Raw genomic sequence first — 13,990 nt, forward strand, 5'->3', positions numbered from 1 at the left:
AGAATGAGAATGAACATGATGTTGCATAAATATGAACATGAGGACTTCAACATTAGATAACATGTTGCGTTTTAATTGCCTGTAAGGCAGCCAAGTGGAAGTGTCCAGCAGGCAGCCATATACCCAGGACTTGAGGCTTAGGAGCTAGATCTTTGTTTATGGATGAGACTGCTCAAGCAGCACAAATAGAGTGATAATCAAAGACGAGAGAAACCCAAGCTAAGAGATATGTGTAGTCAACACTTAACATTTTTTCACCATTCATCTACTTTTTCATCCCGTGCATCTGTTTTTCTCTCCATCACTCCACTGAAAGTGCACTTAATAAGGCTGCCAAATCCAACAGAGACTCTTCAGTCCTTATCTTTTTCATCCTCTTCTAAAGCATTACTTATTAAACACTTTCTCCTTCAAATATCTCTCATTGCATTTTTTTCTAATACCACTTTTTTTCTGTCTCTCCTTCTCTGCCTCACTGGCTCTCTCTGCCTGTGGACATTCTCCCTCTGTCTTGCATTCCTGCAAGCACTCCACCCCCAGTGTTGATGTTCCCTATGGCTCTAGCCTTAGCCCTCAGCAAAAACTATGGAGGCCAGTAGGCAGTAGAAGACATACTTAAAGCTCATGCACACACAGAAACCTGTACATCAAAAACTCTATATCCAGCAAAACTATCCTCCAAGAATGAGGAGAAATGAAGATATTCTCAAATAAACAAAAGCCAAGAGAATTCAATGCTAGTAGACTTGCCATACAAGAAATGCTAAAGGATGTCCTTCAGACTGAAATGAAATGACACTAAACAGAGAAGAAATCACAAGGGAAATTAGAAAATATTTAATACAAATATAATATAAAACAAAACATTCCAAAACTCATGAAATGCAGCTAAAGCAGTGCTTAGCAGGAAATTTATAGCTCTAAAATGCCTATATTGAAAAAGAAGAAAGATCTCAAATCAATAGCCTATATGTCCACCTTAAGAAACTAGAAAAAGAAGAGTAAGCTAAACCCAAAACAAGCATAAGAAAGGAAATAGCAGATACTAAAGTAGATATAAAAGAAATAGAGAATAGAAAACAATAAGAAAATCAATAAAATCAAAACTTGGGTCTTTGAGAAGATCAACAAAATTAGCAAACCTTTAGCTAGACTGACCAAGAAATAAAGAGAGAAGATTCAATTGTTAAAATTACAAATGAAAGAGGAGGGTATTACTAGAGACCTGACAGAAATAAAAAGAATTATAAGAAAAAATATGAGCAACTGTGTGCTAACAAATTTGATAACCTAAATGAAATGAAGAAATTCCTAGAAAGACTACAGAAACTGACTCAAGAAGAAATAGAAAATCTGAATAAACCTATAATAAGTAAAGAGATTTAATCAGTGATTTTAAAACTTCCACAAAGAAAAAGCCCAGGACTAGATGGCTTTACTGCTGAATTGTATCAAATTTTTTAAAAAGAATTACAACCAATCCTTCACAAACTCTTCAAAAAAGTACAAAAGAAAGCAACGCTTCCTAATTTATTCTATGAGGCCAGCATACTCCAAAACCAGAAAAAGAAATCACAAGAAAACAACAGACCAATATCCCTTATGAATATAGATGTGAATTTCCTCAACAATATTTATTAAACTGAATCTAGCAACACATAATAAGAATTACACACCATGATCAATTGAGATTTATCCCACAGATGCAAGATTGTTTCAACACACAAAAATCAGTCAATACACCATATTAATAAAGGACAAAAACTACATGATCATCTCAATAAATGCAGGAAAAGCACTCAACAAACTGATAGTCTTTCACGATGAAAACACTCAAAAATGAGTATAAAGGAACTTCCTCAACCTGATAAAGAACATCTATGAAAAACCCACAACTAATATCATGCCTAATGGTAAAAGATTGAAAGGTTCTGCTCTTACCACTTATATTCAGCATTGTACTGGAGATTGTAGCCAGGGAAATTAAGCAAGAAAAATAAATAAAAGGCATAAAAACTGGAAAGGAAGAAGCAAAATTATTTGCAGGTGACATGACCTTGTATACACAAAATCCTAGAGAATCCACAAATAAACCTTCAGGGCTAATAAACAGATTCAGTAAGGTTGTAGGATAAATATACAAAATATATACAACACATACAAGATAAATATACAAAAATTACCTGTATTTCTATATACTAGCATTGAATAATCCATAAATGAAATTGAGGAGACAATTCCATTTACAATGGCATCAAGAAGAATAAAATACTTAGGAGTAAATTCAACTAAAGAAGTGCAAGATTTGGACACTAAATTACAAAACATTGTTGAAGAAAATTAAAGAAGACCTAAATAAATAAAAGACATCCCATGTTCATTGGTTGGAAAATTTAATATTGTTAAACAGCAATACTTCTCACATTGATCTACAGATTCAATGCAATCCCTATCAAAAATCCAGGGTTTTCTTGTTTGTTTTTTGTTTTTGCAGGAATTGACAAGCTGATCCTAAAATTCATATGGAAATGCAAGGGATCCAGAATGGCCAAAATGATTTTGAAAAAGAAGAACAAAATTGGAGGACTCACAGTCCCAATTTCAAAATTTTCTACACAGATACATACAGTAATCAAAACTGTGTGGTAGTGGCTTAAGGACAGACATAAAGATAACTTATTTTGAACAAAGGTACCAATACAATTCAATGAAGAAAGAATAGTCTCTTCAATGTATTATAGTGGGATAACTGAATACCCACATACAGAAAAATAATAATAATAAAGTTGGATCTCTTCTTTACACTCAAAATACACAAAACTCAAAATGGACCAAAGATCTAAAGGCAAAAGCTTAAACTACAAACTCTTAGAAGAAAACATAGTTGTAAATCTTCGTGACCTTTTAGGCAATAATTTCTTGAATATGACACCCAAAACCACAAGCAACTAAAGAAAATAGATTAAATTCATCAAAATTTAAAAATTTGTGCTTCAAAAGATACAACCAATGAAGTGAAAAGAGAGCCCACAGAATGAAGAAAATAGTTGTAAATCATACATCTGATAAGTCTCTAGTATTCAGAAAATATAAAGAACTCTTACAACTCAACAATAAAAAGGAAACACGTGGGCTTGAATAGACACAAAGGATGTAAGTAGATATTTCTCCAAAGACATACAAATGGCCAATAAGCACATGGAAAGATGTTCAATGTAATTAGTCATTACAGAAATGCAAATCAAAATCACAGTGAGATACCACTTTGCACCCACCATGAGAGCCATCATCAAAAAGATGGATAATGACAAGTGCTGGTGAGGATTTGCAGAAATTGGGACCCTCATACATTGCTGTTGGGAATGTAGAATGCTGCAGCCACTGTGAAAAAGAGTTTCTCAAAATGTTAAACATGGACTTACCATATGATCCAGCAACTCCACTCCTAGGTATATATCCAGGAGAAGTGAAAACGTGTTCATACAAAAACTGCTCTGTATACAATTGTTCAGAGAAACAATATCATAATACCCAAAAAGTAGAAACAACCCACATGTCCATCATCTGATGAATGGATAAACAACAACGTGGTATATCTATACAATGGAATATTATTTGGCCCAGAAAGGAATGAAGTACTGATTCAGGCTACAACATGGATAAACCTTGAAAACAATATACTAAGAGAAAAGAAGGCAACATACTGTTTGATTCCATTCATATGAAATGTCAGAAGAGGCAGTTCCATAGACACAGAAGGTAAATTAGTGTTTTCCAAGGGCTGGAAGGAGGTAACAAGGAGTGCCTGCTAATGAGTACGGGGTTTACTTTGGGGTGATAAAAATGTTCTGGAATTAGATAGTGAGAATGATTACACAAATTCATGAATATATGAAAACCCACTGAACTGCACACTTTTAAAGGGTGAATTTTATGGTATGTGAATTATATCTCAAAAAAAATAAGAGGGGGTATCTCCTACACCCCTGAATCCTAGTCTTCATTTGTGGAGACAACTAATGTTACTTGTTTCTTGGCTACCATTCGTGAAATAGACTTTATACATACAAACATATATTTGTGTGTCTATAGGTCCCTTAGTAGAAACAGAAGTATGAGCATAGCAGATACACTGTCCTAGACTTTGTTTTCCCCTCTTCACGATATAAATTCAAGATCATTCCTCTTTTTTTAATTAATTAATCTTTGTATTGAAGTATAGTTGATTTACAATGTCGTGTTAGTTTCTGCTGTACCGCAAAGTGAGTCAGTTATACATATACATATATCCATTCTTTTTAGATTCTGTTCCCATATAGGCCATTACAGAGTATTGAATAGAGTTCCCTGTGCTATACAGTAGGTTCTTATTATTTTATATATAGTAGTATGTATATGTCAATCCCAATCTCCCAGTTTATCCCTTCCCCCTCTTTCCCCCTTGATAACCATAAGTTTGTTTTCTACATCTGTGACTCAATTTCTGTTTTGTAAATAGGTTCATTTGTACCATTTTTTTAGATTCCACGTATAAGTGAAATCATATGCTATTTGAATTAACTTTAGTAAATTCCATATGACAGTTATTACATTGTATTTTCTCAATTACAAGATCATGTCTTTTTTTCTTATTAACCAATTTTTTTATTGGAGTACAGTTGATTTACAATGTTGTTTTAGTTTCTGCTGTACAAGATCATTCCTCTTTACAATATAACTTGGTGATTATTTCATTACAGCATATGCAAGTATCCTTCATTCCTTTTTATTTTTGGATATGCTATAATTTAGTTTGATAGTCTTTTGCTGCTACAATAGTGTTGTAATTAACTTCCTTGGTGTATTTCCATTACATGCATATGGGTGGGATACTTTCTAGAAGTAAAATTTCTGGTTGAAAATATGTTCTTCTTATTTTGATAGATGGATTTATTATTATTGATTTAATGTCTCTCTTACTAGATTATGAGTTTCCTAAGGAGAGGGAACATTTCTATTTTTTGCCCAAAATTTGTTCATTTATCACTGTATACTATTCCATTACAAAAATATATCATATTCTTTTTTAAATTTATTTATTTATTTTTGGCTGTGTTGGGTCTTCGTTTCTGTGAGGGCTTTCTCTAGTTGCGGCAAGCGGGGGCCCCTCTTCATCACAGTGCGCGGGCCTCTCCCTATCGTGGCCTCTCTTGTTGCGGAGCACAGGCTCCAGATGCGCAGGCTCAGTAGTTGTGGCTCACGGGCCCAGTTGCTCCGTGGAATGTGGGATCTTCCCAGACCAGGGCTCGAACCCGTGTCCCCTGCATTAGCAGGCAGATTCTCAATCACTGCACCACCAGGGAAGCCCTATCATATTCTTACTCATTGTACTTTTAAAAAATTATAGTTGATTTACAATGTTATATTCATTTCAGGTATACAGCATAGTGATTCGATACATTTCTATACATTACAAATGAATCACCACAATAAGTCTAGTAACCATCTGTCACCATACAAAGTTGTTTTTTTTTGGCTGCTTCTGCACTGGAACTTGGAGTGAGTTTTTGCACCTGCCCTTTAAGGATGGAGTCTCAGTTTCCAGCCTCTAGCTCTCCTAAACATAACACCCACTGGTTTTCAAAGCCAGATATTTTGGGTGCTTGTCTTCCCAGTGCAGGACCACCAGGCTGGTGAACTCAGTGTGGGACTTGGACCCCTTGATCCTCAGGGAGGACCTCCACAGTTGTGATTTTCCTCCTGCTTATGGGTCACCATGCCAGGAATGTGGGTCTTGACAGTCCATGTCTCCACCACCCTACCTGTCAAGTTGTGGTTCTTTCTTTATATCTTTAGTTATGGAAAAAATCTTTTCTGCTAGCCATCAGGTCATTCTCAGAGATAGCTGGCCTGTAAGTAGTTGTAATTTAGGTGTGACAGGAGGTGAGCTCAGGATCTTCCTACTCTGCCATCTTGATCTTTCTCTATCCCCATTTCTGTTCTGTTGACCAGAACAATCTAGATTTTAGCACATTGCTTGACATAGTGCTTTACTTATTTGTAGACAGACAAGCCTGTGTGCTTTATTGTACAAAGTGTCAAATAGAAATTCAAAGCTACATCATTAAAAAGCAAACAATCTAATTTATAGAGATGGTAATTGTTTGGGGGGGTTGGTTGGTTTTTGTTTGTTTTGCTTTTCATCCAGTTGTTTGTTTTTTATGTTTTCCTTTTAAACTCCAGTATATTTTCAAAAATTGTGCGGGTCAACTGCAATGCATCATTTTAAGAAATATAGAATCCTTAATTTCATCTGAAGACATCAGCATGTTTTATTAAATAAACGCCTGCTTCTTATATTTCAGTATTCTGCATTTCAGTTACTTAAAAAAAACAAGGTTGGATGGGGGTTGATTTGCAGCTTTAAGAGACCTAATAGCGGCACCTGCTGGAGAAAATGTCAATGAGTTTTGAAGCCATTAAATCTTAAAAATGTTAGATCAGTTTGTTTCTATTAATCAGGAAGAAATTTGTTATTTTACCATAGGAGTGCTTGTAATATGTAAATATAATTAAGTTTACAAGAGGTTCTTTGATGTTCTACAAAATTAGAGATAAAAGTGTTTTTTCTTTTTTCAGGATAAAGTCATTTTGGGAACCGATTACCCCTTTCCACTAGGTGAGCTGGAACCTGGGAAACTGATAGAATCCATGGAAGAATTTGATGCAGAAACAAAGGTAGGTGCCTTTTACTTCATGATCTTCCTGAATTTTCCTGCTCTAATTGTGTTTGGTTTCAGAGCACTTTGCTATGTGATAGCAAAGAACAGAGAAATCGTTACACTTAATATTCCTAGAACTGTTACTTGATCTCCAGAAATAGCTGACCTATTAAAGGGCAAAGGAAAGTTAAAACGCTGAAAGTCAATCTAGTACAACTAAATTCATAAAGCCAAGAAAGAAAACTGTAAAGAAGCACATTATAATAATATATTTAGATTTGCATGTTAGATGAATAAGAGAAATGTCTAAATTTTTCCTTTAATGTTTCTGTTACAAATCTACCAATCTCAAAAGTTGTAATGATTCTAGTTATTTGGATATTGAGACTAAAGTCTTGATTAACAGAACTCAAGGATCTAGAACCCTCAAGTAACTGGATTTTTTTTTTTCTTTTAGCATTTGACTTTTAGAGTGGCTAAAGGTGCCTTAATGCTGCCACTGCCATTCTGTCCCCAAGGCTCCTGAACAACAATGAGGTTAAAATGAGACTCAGTGTCCCCAGATTTCCTCTCTTTAGCCATCCCCTTCCCATTCCACACCCACCCCCAACAAAACAAGTTCTTCCTAAGACTTCACTGCCAATCACTACCACGGGACAGGGATGGCCAAAAATGAAAACATGGGGATATATAAATTCTTAACAAATCTTAAAAAAGTTTTAGTCATAATCCTTTTGTATAAGTCTTGGCTTTCTTCTAAACTAGAATCCAAAATTTCTCTTCAACTCTAATTCTCTGCTTTAATTTTTAAGGATATATTAGCTCATCACATCTTCTCAGTAGGCTTGAAGTACATGAACAGATGCCAACAAGGGTCCTTTTTCTTTTTTTTAGATTTATTTATTATTTGTTTTATTTATTTTTGGCTGCGCAGGGTCTTAGTTGTGGCACTAAGGATCTTCATTGAGGCATACGGGATCTTTCGTTGTGGCACACGAGCTCTTCTTCCTTGTGGTGTACAGGGCTTTTCTCTAGTTGTGGCGTGCAGGCTCCAGGGCGCGTGGGCTCTGCAGTTGTGGCGCGAAGGTTCCAGAGCATGTGGGCTCTGTAGTTTGCGGCACGCAAGCTCTCTAGTTGAGGCGCGCGAGCTCAGTAGTTGCGGTGCGTGGGCTTAATTGCCCCACGGCATGAGGGATCTTAGTTCCTTGACCAGGGATCGAACCTGTGTCCCCTGCATTGTAAGGCGGATTCTTTACCACTGGACCACCAGGGAAGTCCCAAGGGTCCATTCTGACATATACTAGTTGCAAGTTATTGACTGGGAGACCTAAGACTGCTTTAAACAGGAAGTTTCTCCTTTGGCACTTACCCACCTTAAGGCACTAAAAGTCTTGAATTGTTAAATATATACTTATTAAAGTAGTAAGCAATACTGTTTTTTTTACTTTTTATATCAAAGGTTGAGAAATGAAAAACTTTCTATAACATTAACCAAAATTATACTGAAACCAGATTACCCCAAGTATCCTGATTAAGACTTTAATGGAATAATAATAATTATTATTACATGCCTTTTGTTATTTACTTTTATGTGCTTATCACTTTCAAGTTTTCAGAAAATCTTGAATAAAAATTTTATATTGTCACAAATTCATGACATTCTGTATAAGGTTACTCATTATAACAATGTTTGTAATAAAACTAAAAACAATCTACAGGGGAATAAATAAATAATAACATATCCATACAATGGATTCTATACAGCTATAAAAAATATTAAGAATCAATTTCTGAGATATATTAAGTTAAGCAAGGTGCAAAAACTGCATATAGTATACTTCCATTTATGTATGGTATACTATCCATTTGTGAAAAAAAATTATAAACCTACATATAAGTATCTGCATATATATGCATAAAATATTTCTGGAAGAAGGACAAGAAACTGATAACTCTGGAAAGAAAAAGTAGTGGTTGGGTAGCACTAGTGAAAGGAAATGTACATTTTTATACCTTTTGAATTTTGAGCCACATGAAGGTAAAATTTCACTAAAAAATTTTAAATGAAATAAATAAATCCATTTGATGAGCACAACCAGCCTGGGAGATAGTCAGGCAAATGCATTCCACCATGTAGATGCAGAGGAGAAAAACGAGACTTGGGGGCTGAGTGATTTGCCAAAAGGGATGTAACTGCTGGATTACAGCACGTGGACCCAACCCCAAATCTCCGGACTCTAGGATCAGGTTTCCATCCAACACACCAAAATGTATCTCCTTCAAAGGATACTCAGTACCAACCTATTTTATTATTTTTATTTATTTATTTATTTATATTTGGCTGTGTTGGGTCTTCGTTGCTGTGTGCCGGCTTTCTCTAGTGGCGGCGAGCGGGGTCTACTCTTCGTTGCGGTGTACGGGCTTCTCATTGCAGCGGCTTCCCTTGTTGTGGCTCGTGGGCTCTAGGGCACAGCCTCAGTAGTTGTGGCGCATGAGCTCAGTAGTTGTGGCTCGTGGGCTCTAGAGCACAGGCTCAGTAGTGGTGGTGCATGGGCTTAGTTGCTCCGCAGCATGTGGGATCCCCCCAGACCAGGGCTCAAACCCACATCTCCTGCACCAGCAGGCAGATTCCCAGCCACTGCGCCACCAGGGAAGCCCCCCAACCTTTTTTTTTAAAATAAATTTATTTATTTATTTTTGGCTGCTTTGGGTCTTCGTTGCTGAGTGCGGGCTTTCTCTAGTTGTGGTGAGCAGGGGCTACTCTTTGTTGTGGTGCGCGGGCTTCTCATTGCAGTGGTTTTTCTTGTTGCGGAGCACGGGCTCTAGGCACACGGGCTTCAGTAGTTGTGGCACACGGGCTCAATAGTTGTGGCACACAGTCTTAGTTGCTCTGTGGCAGGTGGGATCTTCCCGGACCAGGGCTCAAACCCATGTCCCCTGCATTGGCAGGCGGATTCTTAACCACTGCACCACCAGGGAAGCCCCACCCAACCTATTTTAAAAAGCAAATAGTTTCTCACAGCAGCAACAGTCACTTCTGAATCTTCCTTTAGAGGAGGATGGCCCAAGTGTGAATCTGGGAAGAACCCTGAGTAAGAGGTCCCTGCCTCAAATTACCCACTCTGCAAGGCTGTGTGAGAACCCTGAAGTGGTCATGATATATAGATACATACTAATGGTACGGATATTACACGACACCATATATGTTTCCTTCCACCCTCAGTTACATACCTGCCTTTTGCAAACGGGATATATATCAATTAGGGTATCACAAAATTACCCCTCAAATCACAAGAGTTCTTTCTGTGGAGATGATCTAATCTATAGCTGGGGAGAAAGTGAAAAAAAACTTGGGAGTCTTTTTCTCATGTGAAATTTATAAATGTACATACTTGTACAATTTTCTGAGACTCTTCCTCTGTATCACTCTTCTTGCTCCAAAAGAGCTTACTTTTTATTCAGGGCCATGTGAAAGGACAACACATATACCGAGAAGGTGGTAGGTGGCTAGATGACTTCTGGGCACTCTTTCCAACTCTCTTATCTTACAGACCTAAAACTCACTGGAGGGTCCTGTAAAAAGAAAGTCATTTTCCTAAGAGGGTTTTCCCTGTTGTAATTCTCCTCCCCTCCTCCCACAACCAAGTTTCAAACTTAGATTTCAAATAGAGGACAAAGGGGGAACTGAAGGCAGTTAAAAGGTACAAACTTCCAGTTACAAGATAAATAAGTACTAGGGTTGTAATGTACAACATGATAAATATAATTAATGCTGCTATATGTTATATATGAAAGTTTTAAGAGACTAAATCCTAAGAGTTCTCATCCCAAGGAAAAAAATATTTTTTTCTATTTCTTTAATGTATCTATATGAGATGATGGATGTCCACTAAACTTATTGTGGTAATCATTTCATGATGTACATAAGTCAAATCATTATGTTGTACACCTTAAAGTTATACAGTGTTCTATATCAATTATATCTCAATAAAACTGGAAGAAAAAAAATAACTTCATTCCTTTTGGGGCCTGAATATTCCATTTATGTATATACCACATTTAAAAATCTATTCATCTGTTGATGTATGCTTAGGTTGTTTCCATCTTTTGGCTGCTGTGAATGTGCTGCTATGAACATTCGCATACAAGTATCTGAGTCCCTGTTTTTAATTCTTTTGGCTATATAACTAGGAGTAGAATTGTTGGGTCATATCGTAATTCTGTTTCTAATATATTTAAACTTATCATTCTATTATTTTATATAAAAAGCATTTGTAGAAATCTTTCACCAGGAACTGTTATTATAAAAATAAGCATAAAACAAATATACATTTTATACATTACTTATAACATAAATACACATTATTTACATGTTTCAAAATTCAAAAAAATCCATTTTTTGTCCATGATTGTCAACATATTTGAGAAGTAGGGAAAATAATAAAAGCATAAATATACCACACACCATTTATATTTTTGCTTTTAAAAGACTGTTCAATACAAATATATGAATATAATTTGAAAAACAGTGGGGTGAAACATGGGTCAAGAGATTCGTTGTTTAACCTGCTAATATTTTTCTCTCACATTGGGGAACTGAGTTTTTAAAAACCTGATGAAGACACTTAATAAGTACTTTAAAACAACCATTAAATAATGCTTTAAAATAAAATCTTTTCTTTTTCAGGATAAACTCAAAGCTGGCAATGCTCTAAAATTTTTGGGTCTTGAGAGAAAACAATTTGAATGACTGAATTTACTACAAAGGCAAATTTCAAGAAGACATTTTATCTTTGTTTTTAAATATGTATCACATATGTATCACTAAAATCCTATTTTGAACACTTTTATCTAGAAATAGAATATATATCCTAAATTGTTCATAACAAAAATGACTCGTGCTTTTATTCTGAAAAGCAGTACATTGTTTCATTTGCAAATCAAAAATAATTTTCCCAGTGCCTTTTAAATTAATGTCAGAAATAAAAAGCAAAATGTCATTAATGATTTATATGGAAAAAATAACAGATTCATCCCAGAGGGTTCAGGTAGGGTCTATTTTGAGCAAATATATGTTAATAGGGCCCAAATAAACTGTTTTTATTCACTTTTAACACCTTCCATTAGCCCAGAAGTGGGCTGGGAGTGCTTTAGGCTCCAAAAAAATAAATGATATACATATTCCATAACATCTAGGAGCTTATAGCCCAATTAAGGAGGCAAGATATATGTTCATGGAATAAGAACTAAGCAGTAAAACATGCGTGTCACAGAAGTTTCAGTAAGAAAAATTCATTTGGATTCAAACTTTGGGCAGATCTTCACAGAAGCTGGAACTTGGGCTGAGTCTATAAGGATGGATAAGGCATGTTTAGGTTTGGAAGCTAGGAAATAGATAGAAAGGCAAAACTATGGGAACATAGTTCCCATATGAATGAGAACTTACCTATTCTGCAGAAAAGTTTCAGTATATAATTTACTTTTATGAGAATCTCTTTTAATTTAAAATATGGAGCAGAATGTTTAAAGAAGGCTGTAGAGACTGAGCAGGGCAATACCAGGGTAGCCTTGTTCTACTCACTTCATTTCTGGTCATCCCACCTGGGCTGCTGAAAATGAACTCGGTCCTGGGAAGGGTGATGAACGTCTGTGGTTCATGTTCCTCTGGCTGAATTCTAAAATCAAATATAATTTTTCTAAATTACCCTCTTGCTTTCGATTCATTCATACTTCTTTTCCCTTCCATTAGTCAAGAAAATCAAGTTGATTACTGGCATGTGATTTGTACTGATTTAATTTTTGCAAAACTACACCCATCTCATTATTTTTTCTTCATTTATTTAGTCTGTAACTCCATCTCTTTCTTGCTACTCCTGTTGCTTTCTAGGACTTTACCCACCCACCACTCTGTTACTCCAATCTGCCTAAAAAGAAAAACAAACTTGCGCAAAACAGCAACATGAAGCATGTGTTATTATTTTTTTCCTTCCTCATTCTTTGGGGAAAATATCTGTTCCTTTTCAAATAATATATATTTGAGCACTGTTAACACAGTGTTTAATGACTGCGTTATTATGAAAAGTAACCTGATCATCTCATTCAGTATCATAGATCTACAGATACATAGCTTAGATAGATAACCGGGTATATTCATGGTCACAGAGTATGTATATGATGTGCCAGTACTGTAGGACAGTTCCAGACACTGGGGATATAGAAGTTAACAAAAAGGATAAAATTCCTTCTCTGATGAAGCCTACAATCTGGAGGGTAAGAAACATAAATAAATGAAGGAGGACAAAGAAAGGAGGAATGGAGAGTGACAGGGAGGGAGGGAGGGAGGGAGGAAGGAAGGAAGGGAGGGAGGGAGGGAGGAAGTAAGAGAGGGAATTCTTCTCATACTGATAAACATTATGCAGAAATTAAAACAAGGAAATGTATAGAGTGACTAGGGGAAGGATGGGAGATAAAACATTAAGCTGTGAGGCCAGAGAACACCGCTTTAAAGAGGACTTTGAACTAAGACTCGAACAATAGAAAGAAAGAGCCATGGAGAAGAGTCTTGCGGGCAAAGGCTGGAGCAGCAAAGGCTCTGAGGCAGAAAAGAGCTGTGGCAGAGCTCGTGAGCAAGGGGGAGAGAAGTAGGGACAAAGCGGAAAAGCTGGCCAGATAAGCAGGCCAAGGTCAAGAGTTTAGATTTTCATATTAAGTTTTATAAGAAGACACTGGAGTTTTTAAAATAGGTTTGTGACATGCTCTGACTTAGGTTTAAAAAAAACATACATTAGCAGCTGTGTAGAGAATTATTTAAAGGGGTCAAGAATGGTACTAGGGAGACTAGGCAAGAAATGATGGTGACTTGGGCAAGAGTAGTAGAAAGGGGATGGTGAGATGGGGTTGTAGGGAGAAGCAACAGCACTTGATAAATGTGAGGACAAGGGGAGATGGGAAGGAAAGAAGTCAAGGTTGATACCCAGGTGTCTGTCTGTATGTGTGAGTGCACCAGTTTGTTCAATCAATCTCCTACATTCGAACATTACATGTAATTTCCAATATTTTGCAATTACAAACAACACTGCAATAAAATTACGTTCATTTCTTACATCATACATAAGGACAACTCCAACTTTGATTTGATCAAAGATTTAACTCTAAGATAAAATGAAACTATGCAGATGCAAGAAAAGATGAGAAAATTCCTCTTTAATCCGAATGTAAAGGAGGGCTTTCTTTCTTTTCTTTTTTTTTAAAATTTATTTATTTTATTTATTTATTTTTGTCTGTGTTGG

At 36.0% G+C, this 13,990-nt stretch overlaps 2 protein-coding genes across 7 annotated transcripts in view; one reads left to right on the forward strand and one right to left on the reverse strand.

Moving 5' to 3' along the window:
- Positions 1–13,990, reverse strand: part of TMEM163 (transmembrane protein 163) — a 419,722-nt gene that overhangs the window by 387,315 nt on the left and 18,417 nt on the right. For both annotated transcript variants that reach the window (XM_082465934.1, XM_082465933.1), the window contains exon 2: positions 12,283–12,376. The gene's annotated coding sequence lies outside the window, so the exon portion shown is untranslated. The remainder of the gene's footprint in view (positions 1–12,282; positions 12,377–13,990) is intronic.
- ACMSD (aminocarboxymuconate semialdehyde decarboxylase) overlaps positions 1–13,990 on the forward strand; it is a 94,770-nt gene that overhangs the window by 62,824 nt on the left and 17,956 nt on the right. For 3 of the 5 annotated variants that reach the window (XM_082465928.1, XM_082465927.1, XM_082465930.1), the window contains 2 exons: positions 6,619–6,717; positions 11,389–11,593. In XM_082465928.1, the coding sequence (XP_082322054.1) occupies positions 6,619–6,717; positions 11,389–11,451 (162 nt within the window). In that variant the 3' untranslated portion in view covers positions 11,452–11,593. Of the gene's footprint in view, positions 1–6,618; positions 6,719–11,388; positions 11,594–13,990 lie in introns of those variants that run through there. The other 2 variants (XM_082465931.1, XM_082465929.1) reach the window with 2 other exon arrangements.

Source organism: Balaenoptera physalus, assembly GCF_965194825.1.
Source record: "Balaenoptera physalus genome assembly, chromosome: 6".
Classification (NCBI taxonomy): domain Eukaryota; kingdom Metazoa; phylum Chordata; class Mammalia; order Artiodactyla; family Balaenopteridae; genus Balaenoptera; species Balaenoptera physalus.